The following is a 14,275-nucleotide window of genomic DNA, read 5'->3' on the forward strand; positions in this document are numbered from 1 at the left end:
GGCTTTACATAGATACTGGGGAATCAAGCCCAGGCAGGCAGTCTTTGCAAGCAAGCACCTTTAACCATTGAGCCATCTCTCCACCCCTGGCCTAAACTTTTTACATACCAATTTCTTTGATCTATCTTTTCTAGGATCCTAAGCACTTCAAGTCAGAGAAGACAGGCCGAGGCCAGTTAAGGGAAGGCTGGAGAGACAATCACCAGCCCATCATGTGCTCCTACAAGCTGGTGACTGTGAAGTTTGAGGTCTGGGGCCTCCAGACCCGAGTGGAACAATTTGTGCATAAGGTAAGTGATCAACCTTGGTCCCAGGGATGAAGACAAGGCCACTACCCTTACTGCCAAGCTGGAGGCAAGTTGGATATGCATCTGGTACCCCAGTGCTGAATGAGTACCAGGTACCTTTATCCAGATAATAGCTTTTTGGCTAAAAATGTATTTTACTTATGGACAAATTTCATCCCATTAGTAGACATAGCTGTTTCACACTTCCGCTCTCATTCTGTGACCTCTGTGTGTATTGGATGAATATATTTGGGAAATGAGGCTTATAGCGTGTCTCTCTCACTTTGGCAGCAGGCTAATCTACCTCAGGCAGAGAGGCACTTGGGAAGAGGCCAGAAACCTTCGCTCTGCTTGCATAGCTCACAGGGATAATTCTCACTCAGGAGATCGTGCAGATGTAGGCACAAGAAGTAGGAGATGCCTCAAGAGACAGAACAGAACTCCGTGTAGTCTTATTAGAAGGCATAGCTCAGCGTTTCTACTCACCTAATTGTTCTGGTACTAAAGAATGATTAACAAAAAAAAAAAAAAAATGATTAACCATCTCAAAACACAGACTTCAGGGCTAGGAAAGTGGCTCAGCAGCTAAAAGCATTTGTTTGCAAAGCCTGCTGGCCTGGGTTCAATTCCCAAGCTACCCACATATCCCAGATGCAAAAAGTGGTATAAGCATATGGTGTTTGTTTACAGTATCAAGAGCACCCCCCCCCCGCACACACACATGCAAGTTAATAAGTCATTTTTTAAAACTGTAGAAATCACTAGTGTGCTCACTTTGGTTCATCAGATTAATTCTGTAGCAGGAGCCACTTGGTGATGACTGAAGCTTTCTTGGGAGTTCTGATACAACACTTATCCATGTGACTCTAAAATAATGAGAAATGAGGTGCCCTGTATAGCTGCTTTCATGTTCGTAAGAATGAATAGTCTCCAAGTTGTTGCTATGTCCCGGGGAGGCTGGCCATCTGTTTGTTTTCCACTTAAAAACTGATGAAGAGTGGCTATCCAGAGTTCTTTTGGGGACTCCGGTATTCTTCCTTCATGCACTAAAGCCTTTCATTTCTTAACTAGGCTTATCTACTGACTGGGTAGCCAAGCAACAGTCCATTTTAAGGGTTTGTTTTTGTGGGGTTTTTGTTTGTTTGTTTGTTTTTGAGGTAGAGTCTCACTCTAGCCCAGGCTGACCTGGAATTCACTATGTAGTCTCAGGGTGGCCTTGAACTCATGGCGATCCTCCTTTCTCTGCCTCCTGAGTGCTGAGATTAAAGGCGTGCATCACCACACCCAGCTGGGTTTTCTTTTATATAAATATATAGTATTTGTAGAGAGAAAATGAAGGGCATGCCAAGGCCTCCTACCACTGCAAACGAGCTCCAGATGCATTTGCCACCTTGTGCATCTGGCTCTACTGTGTATTGGGGAATTGAACCTGAGCCAGCAGGCTTTGCAAACAAGTGCCTTTAACTGCTGAACCACATACCCTAGCCCTGTTTTTGACGTGAGGTTCATGCCACATTGACCAGGCTGGCCTTGAACTTGAAATTCTCCTGCCTCAACCTCCACACAAGCTGAGGTTTCAGAAAGTTTCATTCTTTTTTTTAAGAGAGAGAATTGGCCCAGGATCTCAGCCACTGCAATTGAACTCCAGAGACTTGCGCCACCTAGTGGTCATGTGCAACCTTGAGCATCTGGCCTTAATGTGAGACCTCGAGAGAGTTGGACATGAATCCTTAGGCTTTGCAGGCAAGCACCTTAACTGCTAAGCCATCTCTCCAGCCCAGCGCATGGAAGTTTCATTCTTTTTTTTTTTTTTTTTTTTGGTTGTTCAAGGTAGGGTCTCACTCTAGCTCAGGCTTACCTGGAATTCACTGTGTAGTCTCAGGGTGGCCTTGAACTCACGGCAATCCTCCTACCTCTGCCTCCCAAGTGCTGAGATGAAAGGCATGCGCCACCACGCCCAGCTTCGTTCTTGAATGTAGAACTTAGAAGTTGAATGCACTGTCTCTACCCTTCATCTCTGAGGCTTGTAGCAATAGCAGACTCTGGAACACATTAGAGCATCCTGGTGCTTTGGTCCTTTCCTACACACACGCAAATCTCTGCTAGGTTTTGAAATTCATCCTGCCAGCCAGGCATAGGGATGGAATGAGAGGTCCAGAAGTGAAGCTTAGAGTCCCCTTATTTTCTTTCTTTTTTTTTTTTAATTATTTATTTATTTATTTGAGAGCGACAGACACAGAGAGAGAAAGACAGATAGAGGGAGAGAGAAAGAATGGGCGCGCCAGGGCCTCTAGCCACTGCAGACGAACTCCAGACACGTTGTGCCCCCTTGAGCATCTGGCTAACAGGGGTCCTGGGGAATTGAGCCTCGAACCTGGGTCCTTAGGCTTCACAGGCAAGCGCTTAACCGCTAAGCCATCTCTCCAGCCCCCCTTATTTTCTTTCTATGTCCTGGTCATTAAGCAAGAAAATCATCACATCTCACAGAGCAAATATTCTGTAGCCTTGGCTGTGGCTTTGTTCCTGTACTTTCCTTGCTTCCTGCAACCATTCCTTATATTCATTCTCTATCTCCCTCTCTTCCTTCCTCACTCCTTCTCCCTTCTTCTTCCTCTTCTCCTTCTCCTCCTAGTCCTCCTCTTCCTCCTCCTCCTCCTTCTTCTAGTGGCCGTGCTGGCGTTCTTTCTAACCTCCAAGCCATCTCCTCTCCCTAGGGTGCTCATCACTGTGGGGTTTATTTTCTCTCATAAAGCATGTTTATATTGCTTGCAGCTCATTGCATTTATATCCATGCAGATGACTTGGGCTAATTTTGAAGAAACTATTTCTTTAAAACACATGTAAGCCTGCCGCTTTGACCACGTGTGCTCCATTGCCCGGTTCCAAATGGAGTGAAGCATTGTCAACTACACCCCCAACGCGCACCTGCTCTGGGCACAGGAGTTGCTAACAAGGGGAGCATTTGCACAGGACGAAAGTGCTGGGGATGCCTTTCTCTGAACACCTTGGTTTTTTGTTGTTGTTGTTGTTGTTGTTGTTTTAAGAATGTACTCACAGTGTGAGGGGGTGTTGGAAGGCAGAAAGCAAGCCATTAGCACATTATTGAATTCTTGTTTCCAGCAGACAGCTGTGTTGTGCTTAATGTAATAGGGGATGTTCACTGATGCCTCCAGGCTGTTCTTTTGATTTCGATGAGTTTGACACACTCGGCACTCAAGTGTGTACGGCTGCCCCTGTGTCTTATATTCATCACACGTTTCCTCTTTCCAAATCACAAAGCCCCTCCACCCCCAGCTATCCAGAGGCCTGGAGGAATAAACACTTCATTAGAAATGCTCCCTTGTTTCTGCAGATGAAAGTCCTGCCCTTCCAGAAACACACTTCAGCCTTCCAGGAGAGGGTTTTTGTGGGGGTTTTTGTTTGTTTGTTTTGGGGTTTTGTGTGTGTGTGTGTGTGTGTTTTACAATCACTGAATTTGTTTGGCAGGAAGAAAGGAATGCTGGGGGGAGGGGGAGCTGTGAGTACCCAAGAAGTGTAAAAAGGCATGTTTGTATGGGACGAAAAGGCAACCCCAACAGGAAGGACACATGAGTAGTGGGACGTGTGACACATGCACACAATGTTCTCCTCCGTACCTTCTTTTACCATGGTCTCCGTAGGAAATAGGGGCATTCCTTGGGTCACCAATAATGATTACCCTTCTAGTTCAGATTTATTTCTTTCTTCTTACTTCCTTCCTTTCTTTCTGTCTTTTTCTTTCTTTCTTTCAAGGCAGGGTTTCACTAGTCCAGGCTGATTTAGAACTCATGCTGTAACCTAGGCTGGCTTTGAACTCATGGCATTCCTCCTACCTCAGCCTTCTGAGTGCTGGGATTAAAAGTGTGAGGCACCACGGCTGGCTTTAGTCCAGCTTTCTTATGTCATCTCTCTCAGTAATAGTTCATTAACCATTTTTTGTTTTTGTTTTTTTCCCTTCTATTACATGGAAATCAAGTCTAGAAGGATAAAAAAAAAATTGAATCAACATTTAGGATATTTTGTCAGTGAGAAAAGAATGCTAAATGATCTTTGCTTAGAAGTGACTTGCTATTCACAAAAGTGTGGGAGTTTTTTGTTTGCTTGTTTTCTTTTTGCTTGGGAAGCATTTGTGTTTTGTTTTCCAGGTAGAATCTTACTCTCTAGCCCAGGCTGACTGGAACTCAGTAGCCCAAGCTGGCCTCAAACTCATGACAATCCTTATACCTCAGCCTACCAAGGGCTGGAGTTCTGGCGTGAGCCACCATGTCCGGGGGGACGGGGGGAATGTTCTTGGGCTGGGCATGGTGGCACACACCTTTAACCCTAGCACTTGGGAGGCAGAAGTAGGAGGATTTCTGGGAGTTCAAGACCAGCCTGGGCAAGACCCTACCTCGGAAAAAAAAAAAAAAAAAATTCAGGTGTGGCAGTACACACCTATAATCCAGTGCTGAGGAAGTGGGAATCCCTGGGGCTCACTGGCCAGCTAGTGTGGCCTAATTGGTGAGCTCTGGGCCACTGAGAGACCCTATCTGAAAGAGAGGTGAGCTTCATTCCGGAGGATAGCACCCAAGGTTGTCCTCTGGCCTGTGCACACATGTGCATGTACACCCACCTACACACACCACACCCACACCCACAAAAAGACAAAGGAAATAAAGAAAAGTAAGCCAGGTATGGTGGCGCACACCTTTAATCCCAGCATTCGAGAGGCAGAGGTAGGAGGATCTCTGTGAGTTTGAGGCCAACCTGAGACTACATAGTGAATTCCAGGTCAGCCTGGACTAGAGTGAGACCCTACCTAAAAAGAAAGAAGGAGGGCTGGAGAGATGGCTTAGCGGTTAAGCGCTTACCTGTGAAGCCTAAGGACCCCGGTTTGAGGCTCAGTTCCCCAGGTCCCACGTTAGCCAGATGCACAAGGGGGCGCACGCGTCTGGAGTTCGTTTGAAGAAGCTGGAAGCCCTGGCGCACCCATTCTCTCTCTCTCCCTCTGTCTTTCTCTCTGTGTCTGTCGCTCACAAATAAATAAATTAATTAATTTAAAAAAAAGAAAGAAGGAAAGAGAGAAAGAGAGAGAGAGAGAGGAAGGAAGGAAGGAAGGAAGGAAGGAAGGAAGGAAGGAAGGAAGGAAGGAAGGAAGGAAGGAAGGAAAAGAAAAGTAGATTCCGTGCTAGCTAAAAAAGAAAAAAAAAAAGGGCGGGGCAGGGGCTGGAGAGATGGCTCAGCAGTTAAGATGCTGGCGAAGCCTGAAGGCTCGGGTTTGGCTCACCAGTACCCACATAAAGCCAAGTGCTCAGAGTGGGGCATGCTCAGCCTGGAAGGTCGTTTGAATTCCTGCCAGGTGACTGTCAAGTAGCTGTCATTAGTTTGCATGCTTTTGGCTGGACTCGCACATAAGATGGAGGGTTGGTTTATGACAAGTTAGCTGGGCAAGGGCGGGCCGTGAGCAGGCCCCTATCTGTGTGTTTTAGCCTGTGGTTGTCATCACAAGTGGACAGAGGGATTGAGACACCCGCGGTTGTCATGATCTCCAGCACTGGAAATACTACTTGGGAATACCTACTTCCCACTTCTTGATGAACCCCCGCGTATTTCAACCTTTCTCGCACTTTTTTTAGGTGGTCCGGGACATTCTGCTGATTGGACACAGACAAGCGTTTGCGTGGGTTGACGAGTGGTACGGTAAGTCCCTCTCCTGGGAGGCCTGTAGAACAACGTCACAGTGTGCTGGCTTGTAGAGCAACGTCACAGTGTGCGGGCTTGTAGAGCAACGTCACAGTGTGCGGGCTTGTAGAACAGCGTCATAGTGTGCGGGCTTGTAGAACAGCGTCATAGTGTGCAGCTTGTAGAACAGCGTCATAGTGTGCCGGCTTGTAGAGCAACGTCACAGTGTGCGGGCTTGTAGAACAGCGTCATAGTGTGCCGGCTTGTAGAGCAACGTCATAGTGTGCCGGCTTGGACTTTCAGTCTATCTGGCTTCAAAGGCCACCTTAGAAGGACGAGAAGAAAGGCAGGCTCCTGCTTCCTGGATCGGAAATAGCACTGCCCAGCGGGCACACTAATGATGTAATTATAGAAGCCTGGTCAAAAATAACCACAGGACTGTTGGCTGGGTGGGAGCTCAGGGCGCTCGGTGCCGCCTGGCTGGTAGGCAGGGCTCCGTTCCTCCCTGCTGCGTGGACGTCAAGCGCGTTCCAATTCATCCCAAACTCCCATTCAAGATCAAAGCTGTCTGGAGCGTCATGCTGAGTGAAAGCGGTCTTTGATTCAGAGAGCTCTTGAAGCAGCCCCTCATCAAACACACGAGGGTTCTACAAGAACTCAAGGGCATAGCTGCCCTGCTAATTCTTACTGAAACTATTGCTCTGGCTTTTTTATTCGTCAAGGCACGGAAAGTTTGAAACAAGTTCTGCGCACTGCCAGAAAATGTACACAGAGGTGTGGTTCGTCCCATGATGGATGAACCATGCACCCCCAGATGCTCAGTGTCCACAGGAATCCTGCACCCTCCGACTCAGTTGTCAGGTGGCGTATGTCCTTGGCTAGAAATAGAAAGGAACACTCCAAATGGGATTGTCAAATCCACTGTCTGATGAAATGCCCTCCTCCTTGGCCTTTTCCTAAGTCACATTAGATGTGCTACGAATGTCACCTAGGTTGTATTTTGGTCCATCATTATTTGACCCATTCCTTCCCTTTTCTTAGCAGAAGGCCCTCAACCTAAAATGAAAGGGTGCACCGGGCAGGAAGGGGAGACAGTGGTAGCTGTTAAGTTAGCGATTGACCAGCTGTTTCTGAGCCACATTTGAAAAGGGCCGGTTCTCTAGGCTCTAGGTTTGGTTTTATTTAGTTTGATTTTTCAGTTTTCCCAGATCTGCACCTGCCAAAGAGGGAAGGCATCTTCCTAGTGGGTCCAAACACGCATCATCATTTTGACTAGCATTTCACGCATCCCTAGGATGCTTCCCTCATGCACCCCACGGTCAGGAAGTCTCCCCAAGACCTATCCGCCTTGTCTTTTGTAAGGCAAGGTGGGGGAAAAACATGATATCCTCTGATACCTTAAGAAACCCTTATTTTATTGTATTTTGTTATTTTTTGCATATGTGGGTGTGCAGGTGCTTATGCACGTGTGTGGGCATGCGTGCTGAGGCCAGAGGCTGACACTGGGTGTGTTCAGACACTCCCCACTTCATTTATTGAGGCAGGTCTCTCACCTGAGTCCAGAGCTCACAGATTCAGCCAGTCTAGCCAGCAGCTTGTCCCAAGCAGTCTCTGTCTCTGTCTCCCAAACACCGGAATTACAGGTCCACCCGGCATTTCCGTGGACGCTTTGGGGATCCCAACTCCGGACCTCATGCATACACAGAAAGTGCTATACCCATCCACTGAGCCATCAGCCCATCCCCAAATAAATCTTTCTGGGTGGTTTTTGGTTTTTTTTTTTTTTTCTTTCTTTCTGCAAGCTTTACTCAGATTCTCAGAGGGAATATAGACCTTAAAAAAAAAAAAAAGTAAGCTGAGCGTGGTGGTGCACGCCTTTAATCCCAGCACTTGGGAGGCAGAGGTAGGTGGATTGCCGGGAGTTCAAGGCCACTGTAAGATTACATAGTGAATTCCAGGTCAGCCTGGGCTACAGTGAGACCCTACCTCGAAAAAAAAAAAAAAATACCAAAGTGAACAACTGACTTCAGGCGTCTTGTGACTTGTCCTTTTCAACTGTAGTGGTTTTCTAGCTGCCAGGACCTGGGGGATAGCCTACAGATAGTCCAGGGGTCCTGAGCTGATTAGGAGTTTGGCAAAAGGACAGGCGCCCAGAAGACCAAAAGCCTCCCACTCGGAAGACCAAGAGGCAGATCACATGGATAGGCTTCTCTCTAGCACCATAATGTGACCGGGAACTTCACACAAAAGACATCAAAATGGGAAGCTGGACTCTGATCAAGGGGAGGAAACACTGCAAGTCTTAGCAGAAAAGAGGGGTTAAGCCAGATGTGGTAGCACATGTCTTTAATCCCAGCACTTGGGAGGCAGAGGTAGGAGGATCACCATGAGTTCAAGGCCACCCTGAGACTCCATAGTAAATTCCAGGTCAGCCTGAGCTAGAATGAGACCCTACCTCAAAAAAAAAAAAAAAAAAAAAAAAAAAAAAGAATTCTCAGATTATTACAAGAGCTAGAATAATACATTGAAGGAAATACAGACTCCTCTGTCTTAAGAACTACCTATTTACTTAGACTGGTTTAGGGAGGAGGACAGTTAACAACCCAAGGAGGAGTCTGTCCATCACAAGATCCTTTCTGTGTCTGGATGGGAGGAGGAAGGCGTTGGCTTTTGGGGACGTAGATCACCAGGGTGCTTGCATGCCCCAGTGCGGGTCTCCACCCCCTACATCCACAAGCACAGCCCCAACCAAAACAAGCAGGCTTTTCAAGTGGCATCCAAGAGCCACACCATCAATTTCACCGCAGGCCTCAGCAGCCTGGAGCTGCTGGCTAGGAACACAGTGGCCCCTTCATTACCTGACCCAGCTTCTCAGGAAACGAAATGAACAGTAACAGCTCCTGTCACAGAGCACCTCCTCAACCACTGACTCAAGGCTGTGAGGGGTACACTGGGCCTTTCAGGTAAATGGACGTGTCTATAACCAAGGCCAAGCACATGCCAAGGTGGAGCTTCAGTTTGGGTACTTGGAGCTGTTTAGTTTTCTTTTGTCTTCTATACAGACTCCATAAGGCTCTCCTTAGTAATCATGGACGAGGTCTCAAGTAAAGAAATCCTCACCTGCAGCCACAGCTTATAGGTCCGATTCTCAAGGTGAGGTCCCTGGACCTGCAACATCGGTGCCCCCCAGGTATTTGTGAGAAATGCACATTTTCAGGCCAGGCATGGTGGCGCACACCTTTAATCCCAGCACTCAGGAGGCAGAGGTAGGAGGATTACCATGAGTTCGAGGCCACCCTGAGACTACATAGTGAATTCCAGGTCAGCCTGAGCTAGAGTGAGACCCTACCTCAAAAAAAAAAAAAGAAAAGAAAAAAAAGAAATGCACATTTCCAAATCCCCGGACCCCAGTGTTTTAGAAAGCCTTCCAGAAAATTTTGAACTATTGGCTGGTAGCATGAGCTGTAAACCAGATTGGATTGCAAGGACAGTTTAAATAATCCAGACCGTATATATATTAGAGAATCATAGACATCTTCAGACCCAACTGCCAAAGCCCTGATGCCTTGTGAGGATTAGGAAAGGGGGGGAAAAAAACCTTGTTTAAACAAATGGATTGGAAAAGGTACCCCTTCTGGACACACTCAGCAGATACTGTGTTTTGGGGGCTGAGTTTTAGCCCCGTTCAGCCCCTGATGTGTTCACACAGTGCACACTCACTGTACACACGTGTGCATCATCCGGCCCTGGCTGTCCTCCTCTCTGACTGGACTGTCCACTTCCAGTGCTTCACTCTGAGTGAAGAAAAGAGACACTGTAGAGAGGGTGAGCTTTTCTCACCGGAGGATTAATGTTGCATCTTTTCTGAGTTCCAGCATTCGGCTGTCACGAAACTATTTCCCTAAACAGATTTTATTCTGCTCGTGTTCGGTGTAAAGTGTAACCATTTCCATGTTAGAGGAGTTGAGTTCATTTTCCAAGGCCCTGATTGGTCCTTGCCCCTGAGCCCGGAGTCTCTCTGTATGATTAGAACACTAATCAGAGAAGCCACATCAACGCATCTTGGGAGATGGGGTGAGAGGGGAGGCGGATAAAAATAGCCAACCCAGCTTCACAAAAACATGCTCTTGCTTCTTAAATATGCAAGTGTTCTCAGAGAGGAGTACTGAAGATTGCCAGAGGGGTCCTGTGACTGAGGGGGACCTCATGAATATCTTTGAAAACCCACCTCTTCCTAAAATGTACGAGGGAGGGTGAGTTCTGGCTCATCTACATGAAACTGTCTCATGAAAGTGACTTAGAAGTCGGCCAAAGTCCCTGGAGCAGGAAATGAAGAGAGCAAGCTCAGGTGGAGAAATGTCGGGGTGAGTTTATCAGGCCAGCCTTTTCCAATGGCTCCAAGTTCCCCAAACTATGACCTTGAGTGTCAAGACTTACGCAACGTTTTACGTGAGTGTGCTTATGTTTATTTTTATAAGGACAGGGCTCATAACTTTCCATGAGATTCTCAAAGGAATCTGTAAACCCTCTGTCCAGACTCTAACTCCAGTTAAAGTGAGAGGAAGTCCAAGTATGGTGCTATGTGCCTATAATCCCAGCACTCAGGAGGCAGAGGCAGGAGCATCACCACAAGCATGAGGCCAGCCAGGGATACATAGTGAGTTATAGGCCAGCCAAGGATACAAAATAAAATCTTATCTCAGAAAACAAAACAGAAAAAGAATACCAGGGATAGGATTGTAGAGGTGGCTTAACAGTTAAGGCACTCGTCTGGGAAGCCTAAGGACCCAGGTTCCATTCCCCATCAACCACATGAGCCAGATGCACAAGGCGGCACAATGCGTCTGAAGTTTGGTGGCAGTGGCTGGAGGCCTTGGCGTGCCCATTCTCTCCCCCTCCCTTCTCTACAATAAATAAATAAATAATTTTTAAAAATAATGCAATGGATAAAAAGTGTAGCTGTCAATTATAGTTCTAGCTCTTACTGGTTTGAATGACGTGGAAAGGCTTCACAGCAAGCTTTCAATTCAATACAAAGAAAGTAGAGATGGAGCTGGGGAAATGTCTCAGTGACTAAAGGCATTTGCTTGCAAAGCCTGCTGGCCCAGGTTTAATTTCCCAGCCACCCAAGTAAGCTGGATGGACGTTTGTTTACAGCAACAAGAGACCCACATATACACTCGTGCAAATCAATAAGTACTTTTTAAAAAGAAGGTAGAGGCACCCTAAGCCTTTTGTAACCAACATGTGTTGAATTGTAATTATTCTAAAGGTGCTTTCTTGCAAGCCTGATGGCCTGAGTTCAGTCCCTCCCAGTACCCACGTAAAGCTGGATGTGAAGTGGGGCATGCATCCGTGATCCTAACGCACCCACAGCAACGGGAGGAGAAGCCAGGGGAACACCAAACCCCGCTGGCCAGCTAGTTCAGCACATGCAGTTGTACCCAGTGGCAAAAGAACAGAGAGACTCTGTCTCAAAGAAGGTAAAAGTAGGGGACAGACGCCTTGGAGCTGTCCTGACCTCTCACTGTGCCACGCATCTACACACCCCTATATACGCACATGCGCATGGACAGACACACACACAATTTTTTTTTTTTTTTTTGAGGCTATGTTCTCTCTCTAGCCCAGGCTGACCTGGAACTCACTATGTAGTCCCAGGCTGGCCTCAGACACAGCAATCCTCCTACTTGCCTTCCAAGTGCTGGCATTAAAGGCCTGTGCCAACATACCCGGCCACACAAATTAAAAAATAAAAAATAAAAGGGGCTGAAGAGATGGCTCAGTGGTTAAAGGTGCTAGCTTGCAAAGCCTGATGGCCCAGAGTTGATTCCCCAGGACACATGTAAAGCCAGATGCACAAAGTAGTACACGTATCTGGAATTCATCTGTAGTGGCAAGAGACCCTGGCATGCCCCATTCTCCCTCTCTCTCTCCCTCCCTCCCCTATTGCTTTGGGTCTGGGTGGCACAATATGTATCATGGTGGAAACATATGGCCAAACAGGCCTGTTCACCTCATGGAGACCAGGAAGCAAAGAGAATGACAGGAGGGGCTAGGATCCCAAATTATCCTTCATGGCCACACTTCCAATGACCTCACTTCCTCTCACTTGGTCACTCCTCTTAAAGGTTTCACTACCTCCCAATGCCCAGTGCCAAGCTGGGGACCAAGACTTTAACACATTTTTCATGCTCTTCCAAATACATACAATAGCAGTGGGATTCCCACGGAAGGCATCGAGCTCCGTGAATTCCTCTTGGCACCAGGGCTTCACCAAGGCATTGGTTCCATTTGGCTGTCCTGGTGTTCTGTTCTGTCTTGTTTTGGTTGTAGGGTCTCACTCTAGCCCAGGATGCAATTCACTATGTAGTCTTAGGCTGGCCTTAAACTGGGATTAAAGGATTAAAGGCATGTGCCACCATACCCAGCAGAGGCCACAATTTTAAAACTTTACTTAATAAAAATAAATGATGAAGCCAGGCATGGTGAAACACGCCTTTAATCCCAACACTCAGGAGGCAGAGGTAGGAGGATCACCATGAGTTCAAGGCCACCCTGAGATATATTCCTAATTCCTGAGATAAATTGTGAATTCCAGGTCAACCTGAGCTAGAGTGAAACCCTACCTCGAAAAACCAAAACTAAATCAATCAATCAATAAATGACCTTTCAAAATTTATAAACTTACAGGTAATTATTTACCAATTCAATTGCAAAAATCATATTTGCCATAGGTTTCTTTCATTGAGTTTACCTGAGTGGCTTGGAATATGGGTCAATGGTTAAGTATGCTTGCCACACAAGCCTGACCACCGGAGTTCAGATTCCCCAGAACCCACATAAAGCCAAACACAAAGTGGCACACACTTCTGTAATCCCCATGTTGCTATGGCATTGAGAGGTGGAGTCAATAGGATCCCAAAGCTCACCGGAAAGCTAGTCTGTTATTTGGCAACCAAGAGAAGAGATCTTGTCTCAAACAAGTGAAGGTGAGGACTGACACCTACAGGTGGTCCTCTGACTTCCACACGTGTGCTGTGGCGTGTGCACGCACACACATGTATGCACAGTTTGTCTGGTGCATCTAAGAAAGTGTTTGTTCACAGCAAGCTCAGAGATCTGTACTTCAATTATTAGAAGTCACTCTGATCATTGAAAATCAATCAGTAATGAAGATGAATCGGCCCTGAAAGTTTCATTTTTATTGGACACATGTAATTGAATGTTCCTCAAAATTGATTCATATATAGATTTTTTTTCTTTGTATATAGATTTTGAGGCAATATACTTTGCAAACACAAGACTCAGTGATTTTGCCAGATAACCTGAGCCAGGGGGCATTTTCACTTGATTAGGAGGATTTCCATAAAGTACTGAGGAAGACTGAAATGCTTACATCGTGTGCCTGTTGACGGATTGCATATGAGGATGTTTCAGGATTTAGGCACACATTTTCCTCCAGCATCAGCAGAGACCAAATTGTCATCATTCGTTAGAAAGTGATCAGTTACACATGCCCATCCTTATGTGGTCTGTTTTAGATGGAATCTTCTGAAGTCCTTTCTTTTCTCTCTCTCCCTTTCTCTTCTTTCTTTTCCTTCCTTCCTTTCCAGAGCTGAGGACAGGATCCCACAAATGATGACTGCTAAGCAAGCATTAACAACTGAGCTGAATTTTTTTTCAATGTTTTATTGACAACTTCCATACATATGGACAATAGATCATGATTGTAGTCCCCTCCCACCACGCTCCCTTTGCACTCTCCTGAATCCCCCCTCAACTGAATTCATTTGAACTGAAGTTTTATTTCTTTTTTTTTTTTTTCTTTTCAATTTTTGTTTATGAGAGAGCAAAAGAACACCAGGGTCTCTTGCTGCTGGAAATGAATACCCGTCAGCTTTACATGGGCTGGGAAACTAAACTCAGGGCAGGATGCTTTGCAAGCAAATACCTTTAACCCCTGAATCATCTCCCAAATCCCCAAAACGCTGTTTCTTAATTATTCATTTCTTTGAAAAACTTAGCAATTGTACTTTTAGTGTAACCAGAAATTGTAAAAAAAAAAAAAAAAAAAAAAGTCTATCTTCTTTCCAATTCCAAATTTATGGTGTTCATCTTCTAGTAACCCAAAAGAGTAGATTTAGACAGGCCAGGGGGATAGGTTGAGGCAGTGTCTCACTGTAGCCCAGGCTGACCTGGAGGTCACTCTGTACTTCAGGCTGAGCCTCAGACTCACATCCATTCTTCCTATTTCAGCCTCTTGAATGCTGAGATTATATGTGTGGATAGCCACACCCAGCAAGAGT

General features: G+C 46.2%; 1 protein-coding gene across 2 annotated transcripts in view; it reads left to right on the forward strand.

The window, feature by feature from the left end:
- Positions 1–14,275, forward strand: part of Pitpnc1 (phosphatidylinositol transfer protein cytoplasmic 1) — a 334,848-nt gene that overhangs the window by 305,318 nt on the left and 15,255 nt on the right. For both annotated transcript variants that reach the window (XM_045158271.1, XM_004655123.3), the window contains exons 7-8: positions 135–290; positions 5,921–5,984. In XM_045158271.1, the coding sequence (XP_045014206.1) occupies positions 135–290; positions 5,921–5,984 (220 nt within the window). The remainder of the gene's footprint in view (positions 1–134; positions 291–5,920; positions 5,985–14,275) is intronic.

This window comes from Jaculus jaculus, chromosome 9, assembly GCF_020740685.1.
Source record: "Jaculus jaculus isolate mJacJac1 chromosome 9, mJacJac1.mat.Y.cur, whole genome shotgun sequence".
NCBI lineage: Eukaryota > Metazoa > Chordata > Mammalia > Rodentia > Dipodidae > Jaculus > Jaculus jaculus.